Genomic DNA, 6,493 nt, shown 5'->3' with positions numbered 1-6,493 from the left:
CCTCCTCCACCCTCCATCCCACTCCCTCCTATATTCTCTCTTTTCTTCCCCAATATCAATTTTTAAAATCTGCATTCTATATGTCTCTCCTGTTTTTTTGATACAATTATTCTTAAGCCCTTCCTTCCTTCCTTTCTGCCAGCCTGCCTTCTTCCCTCCCTCCATCCCTTTTCCCCCTTGCTTCCTTTCTCTTCCCTCCCTTTTTCTCAGTCATTTCATCCTTGATTGTCCTAACTGAACAGGAAAGTCAAGAAATCATTCTATCTTCCTACCTTCTCTAGTGCTCAACTCTGCCTTCATTCTGATTGCCAACGTTCTTTTCCCACGTGGGACCCCTCTCTTCACAGGCTGTGGCTCTCTCCTCTGGAGAATGAGTTCATCCTTGCTTTTATAAGATTAGGTACTTGTTTCTGGGCAGCTTCAAGGACTCTTTAGGAGTCCATGTCACATCCCACTAACTTTATGCTTTAACAGGTTTGATGTGTGGAATCTCGGCTGCACTGTTGGCGGCCCCATTCTTAGGGAGATCCAGCACAACGTCCCCTTGGACTCCCCTCCCCACTCCCACTCACCCTCGCAGAACCACACTCTCTCACACCCTCACCTGAGGAGGGAAGCTCCGACTTACAGGATTTGCATGTTGGGCTGTGGAAGCAAAGATGAGAGAGAAAGGCATCAAGAGACTCAACTGAGCAGGCTTTCTGGGAAACACCTGGCTGGCTCTGGGATCCCTTTGGTTATGGCAGCACCCCTGGGGGCTCCCAGGCTGTTCCCACCCCTCCCCTTCTCTCCCCTCTGCTGCCAGACCTCTCAGACCTGGAGTCCGCCTTTCTGCACTTCACCTTCTTGCCTGTTAGGAGAGACAGAGAACAGAACAAGGACACAGGACATAAGGGTATGGACAAAAGCCAGTAGGGAAATTGTAGGTGCCTGGGGACCCCGAGGGGCCTTCTTGGAGGGGCTTTGGAGCTCAGGAAAGGGTCACACTTACTGAGGATAATGAGGATGCCCAGTAGGAACAATATGGTAGCCAGAGTCATGCCCACCGTCTGCACAGTGTCATAGTCTGGGGAAGACATTGGAGGTCATCAAAGTGGGGTGGCTCCTCAGCCGCCCCCCCACCCTGGAGCCTTGGCCTCAGTTCAAGGCTGCAGGCTCCTCCCATGGGTTCATATGAGGATCAAAGACATGGCCCTTGGACACCAAGTGCTCCCCTTAGACCTCTGCCCACTACCCTTCTCTGGATTCTTCGGCCATAGACATAGATAGGACCTTCTTCTACTGCAATGGTCCCCAGCATTTCGGGCACGAGGGATTGATTTTGTGGAAGACTATTTCTCCACGGACAGGGGTTAAGGGATGGTTTCAGGATTATTCTCATAAGGGGAGGGCAACTTAGATCCCCCGTGTGCACAGTTCACAATAGGGTTCCTGAATCAATTAGAATCTAAGGAGGCGGAACTCAGGCAGTAATGCCAGTGATGGGGAGCAGCTGTAAATAGAAATGAAGCTTCACTCGCTTGCTCACTGGCCACTCACCTCCTGCTGTGCGACCTGGTTCCTAACAGGTCACTGACTGGTACCAGTCCTTGGCCCAACCACTGGGGATCCTTGTTCTACTGCATTTACTTTTTTCAGCAAACAGCCTTCTCTGTGGTCTCTCCGTCATCCATCCCCCGACTCAGCGCCTCAGCCACAGAGATCTTGTTAACACTTGAGTCCAGTCAGGGTCCTCCTGAGCTCAGAGCACACCACTCCACTCCCTCTAACCTCCACCTCATAGCAAAGAAAAGCCAAAGTCCTCCCTACACCCCAGGAGGCCCTGTATCATCTTGTCCTGATCCCTTCTCAGACCTCATTCTACTTCACTCTCCTCCTCAATTCCCTTGTCCAAGCACACGGGTCTTCCTGCAGTTCCTGGGGGCTATCAGGCATGGTCCTACCTCAGGGTCTTTGCACTTACTTGCTGGGCCCTCTTCCTGAAAGCTCCTCTCTCAAATATCCCTCCCTTACCAACTCCTGGAGTTTATTCAAATGTTGGTGACCCCTTCTCTGGCTGTCCTATTTAGAATTTCCCATCCTCTCCTCAACATTTCTTAACCTCAGTCTTTCTTTTATTTTCCTTCATAAGAATTATTCTTATCTAATATGCCACAGTACATATCTATAGAAATATTCACTCTGGACCAGCAGTGGTCCAGGCCTCTGCCCTCAGGGAGTTGTCTTTCATTTGTGATAAACAAAATAAAACCACAAAACTCAGTCATGGGACCATGCCCAGATCTGTGTGTGGCTTCTCTTGTTGGGGACTCAAGAAGGCCTCTCCTGACAGTCATTATTTGATCTGAGGCCTGAAGAAGAAAAGGGAGCCTTAGCTAGCTGTGTGGAGGGCTAGAGGAAGCGTATTCCAGCAGAGGGAACAGTAAGTGCAAAGGTCCTGAGGCAGAAGACAACTTAGAACATGGAGGAGAGCATGAGTGAACAAAGGGAGAGAGAAGGAGGGTCTACAGAGAGGGAACTGGGGTCAGGTCTGCTAGACCTGGAGTCACTTTTTGAGCTTCAGTGCTATGCAAAGACTTAATGATATCTGAGTAAATCTTCCCCACAGTCCTTATGGGTGAAAACTTAGTGTTCTTATTTGCAGAAGGGCCCAGAGAGACAGAGTTGCTTGCTCAAGGCCACACAGCTAGTGAGTGGACCAGCCAGGATTCAAATTCAGCCAGCCTGGTGTCAGAGTGGTTGGCTTCTCTGATGACCCCAGAAAACTGGCCCAGAGTGCTGGTGAAGCCTGAGGAGGATCCAAAGAGGGTACCCCCTCCCCAAGTCTGATTCAACCCTCCATAGGCCAAGCTGATATCAATTATATCCACATGGTCATGTGGCCAGTGACCCAGCACATAACATGTAAGCCATAGCTGAAGCCACTTCAGCAGTGGCCTCTGGGGATCTACAGCCACCCCTCCATCCAGCCCCTGGGTACCTTCGTCGCAGAATCTGCCACTCACCATAGTAAAATGGGTCAGGATCCTGAGGAACTGTGGGAAGAAGGCAGAGAGAGAGGGAAAAACATTTCAACACTTGGCTTCTTAATTATTTGAGGATCCTAATGGGGCCACTGGCCAAGTGGTTTCTGTGTAGAAATCAGATCATTGAGACCCCTTGCTCTGGACAATGTAGCCTCACGGCAGGACACAAAACTTAAAGACTGGAGCATAAGCTGGATTCCAGCCCCAACTCACTCCATTGGTCGATACCTTCCGTTATATAATGCCCAACCTACCTAATTGTACGTGGCAGTCCTGATCCTAGACCTAGGAAATCTAATGCAAGCATGGACTCATTTCTTGAGAAACACATATACACTCTCTTTTGCATATGATGCTGGGAGTATGAATCCCATTGGAGAACTAACTGCTCAGTGTATCAGCTTCCCCTGAACACTCCCTACAACTTCTCAGTCTTCTGAGAGCTCTCATCCACTTGTTCCTACCACCAAATCCAGCAGAGAGGAACTGTCCAAAAATTTATATTATTCCTATATTACTTATTTCTCAGACACCATCAAATTAAAGATTCAAAGTTGATTTTGTAGTAACTTTCCCAGTGTGTACATGTATGCGTGTATATGTATGTAACTATTTTCACTTTTCACTTTCACACATTGGAGAAGGAAATGGCAACCCACTCCAGTGTTTTTGCCTGGAGAATCCCAGGGACGGGGGAGCCTGGTGGGCTGCCGTCCATGGGGTCGCACAGAGTCGGACACGACTGAAGTGACTTAGCAGTAGCAGCGGCAGCAGTACCACATTAAAACATACTCATCCGCTAGAAGACTCACCCTGATTTCTAAATGTTAACATGTGGATAATGCTTCCTTGGTGGCTCAGGTGGTAAGGAGTCCACCTTCAATGCAGGAGACCTGGGTTCAATCCCTGGGTCAGGAAGATCCCCTGGAGAAGGGAATGGCAACCCACTCCAGTATTCTTGTCTGGAGAATTCCATGGACAGAAGAGCCTGGCAGGCTGCAGTCCATGGGGTCGCAAAGAGTTGGACAAGACTGAGCAACTCACACTTTCACTAATGTGTGTATATATGTGTGCGTTTTGCGTGTGTGTGTGTTTACTTTTCCCTATCTCCCACCTCCCTGTCTTAAATGGTAGTCTCCTCCAGAAGAACTCAGAACATCCTTCCCATTCACAAAACCCATCCTGATGCTTCCCTAATACACTGACAGCTTTTAGTACACCCTGCCTTGTTTAGAGTGGAATTCTGCAAAACATGCCCCACTAGGGGAGGAGGGTGTACTGGGAGTGCTAGGGTGATGCCAGATGTTGTCATTAGTGTCCTTCCCCCATCCAAGCTCAGCAAGGACGGCTACCTTGAGGTTGGGAAGGAGAACGTGTGACTAATTCTGGCCAATGAACCATGAGTCTGGTCTGCAGCATTAACTGCCCATGCAAGAGCTCTCTTTTGCCTTTGGCTTGGTGACATGAATGTTCAAGATTGTGGCTGCTCCAGTTTTCTTTGAGAAGTAGAGACCCTAGTCAACCCATTGTGGACACATAATCTAAGTAAGAGATCTACTTTGGTTGTCAGAAATCACTGAGATTTTTGGTACTTCATTTGTTGTTTAGTAGCTCAGTCAGGTCTGACACTTTTGTGACTCCGTGCCCGCCAGGCTCCTCTGTCCATGGGATTTCTTCAGGCAAGAATACTACAATGGGTTGCCATTTCCTTCTCCAGAGGATTTTCCTGACCCAGGGATCAAACCTGTGTCTCCTGCATCTGCAGGCAGATTCTTTACTGCTAAACCAGCAGGGAAGCCCTTGGTACTGCATACTGTAGCTTAAACTGACTGATGCAAGACCCTAAATAGCACTGATTCACTGTAAGTTCACCCTCTTCAGCTCCCTGTCCAGTCTTCAAAGAGACATTCTTAAAAAGAAGCTGATATATCTCTACACCTTCCAACCCTTGTTAATCTCTCAAGAGAAAACAGGCCTTGGGCTCAGTGTCTTCAGCAGGTAATAATATCTCAGTAGACTGTTATGACATTATTTGATTTTCTCCTTTGTTTATTTATCTAAGCTGCATTTAATAGCACTGATTCCATGCCAGGCTCTCTTCTGAGCACTTTACAGATATTACCACATTTAATTTTCACAGCCGTTCTCTGATATAGGCACTATCTTCATTCTCTTTCCACTAAAGAGGAACACTGAGGCCCAGAAAAGTGAAATTGGTTGTTTAAGATAATTTTAATACTTGCTTTCAATGTAAGACAAAAAAAAAAACAACCCTGATTTTCCATTTGTGGAGCTGATATAAAATAAAGCTAACAAAGTTTTTTAAAAGTTAATCCTTTGAAGGAAAAAATGTTAAATATCAGTGTGGGGAACATTTGGACAGGGCAAAAACCATGAAGGTGGTACTCATAAGCATCGAGATGGGAAAATAGTATTTTAGAGTCATCTCTGCTCTGTCTTAGCTCCCCTACCAGATGCAGAGCAAATTTATTTGACTCATCTCTGCTGTTAATCCTGGCATTTGTAAAGTTGTTCAAAAACTTTTCTAGAATGAATGGATGAATGAATGAATGAACCCCTGCTAGGCAGCATCAGAGATGGAACAGTTGCATTATCCTGCGTTTCCACACATCCTGCCTCCCCAAACCATCTGAGAAGCCCTGCCCCAGAAGGTGAGCGCCTGCCCCAGAATCCTCTCTGGTTCCTCTCTGGTTCCACCCTCCCGGGGTGCTCCTTGCTCCATGCAGAAGTTCCTCTCTAGTTCCTGCTGTCCCAGCAATCTGGGTCCTCATGGCGAGGCTGAGCTAAGGGTGGAGCCAGGAGGCAGGAGAAGGAATGTGCACCACTCCTGGCCAGTTGCCAAGGAGAATCAGGAAGGAGGTGGTTACTATGGCAACTGGAGCATCTTGAGAGGTGAGGAGAGGTGATGGATCTGGGTACCCCAGGCTGGATGGGGTCCTGTGTGGGACTTGAGGGTTGAGTTTCTAACTCTGGGGCCAGCCCTGATTCCCTCTGCTCCCTTTGTACCTCCTATTGTTGCCCCTGAACAACTGGCTTGTGGCCAAGCCAAGGGTCCTTTTTAAGGATAGAGACCAAGGCCCAGTTGTGCCTTTCCATCTCCTTTCTATTTGCCCCCAACACACCCTCCTGCTCTCTGACAGGGTGGGGGTGGAGGCTAGGGGTGCAAGGGAGCTGTCCCCCTCCCTAACGATCTGTTAATTAATTTCATTAAGCGGTTTATGACAGGCAACATGCGTTTCCTGCCCCCGGGTTTCCCAAGACCTGTGGTCCCCTCTCCTGCTGTGACTGGGGAAAGGGTGTGTGGGGGGGAGGGAGGCAGGGCATCTTCCTCCCACTTCTGCCCGTCTGCTGCCATCGATCCTGCTAACCACCATCTCTGCGAAAAGAAGTGCTGGGCTCCCGCCAGGGCTGCTGGCTCAACCCTGCCCCCTCTCCCTAGGGTGGCT

At 48.6% G+C, this 6,493-nt stretch overlaps 1 protein-coding gene across 1 annotated transcript in view; it reads right to left on the bottom strand.

Moving 5' to 3' along the window:
- Nucleotides 1-6,493, bottom strand: part of FXYD7 (FXYD domain containing ion transport regulator 7) — a 9,886-nt gene that overhangs the window by 1,985 nt on the left and 1,408 nt on the right. Inside the window, exons 2-5 of the mRNA XM_010849289.1 lie at nt 3,006-3,035; nt 992-1,066; nt 808-850; nt 605-645 (exon numbers count right to left, since the gene is read on the bottom strand). Of these exons, the coding sequence (XP_010847591.1) occupies nt 605-645; nt 808-850; nt 992-1,066; nt 3,006-3,035 (189 nt within the window). The remainder of the gene's footprint in view (nt 1-604; nt 646-807; nt 851-991; nt 1,067-3,005; nt 3,036-6,493) is intronic.

This window comes from Bison bison, unplaced genomic scaffold (assembly GCF_000754665.1).
Source record: "Bison bison bison isolate TAMUID 2011002044 unplaced genomic scaffold, Bison_UMD1.0 scf7180017864280, whole genome shotgun sequence".
Taxonomy (NCBI): domain Eukaryota; kingdom Metazoa; phylum Chordata; class Mammalia; order Artiodactyla; family Bovidae; genus Bison; species Bison bison.
Note: the sequence above shows the minus strand (reverse complement) of the source record. Positions and strands in the feature narration are given on the sequence as shown.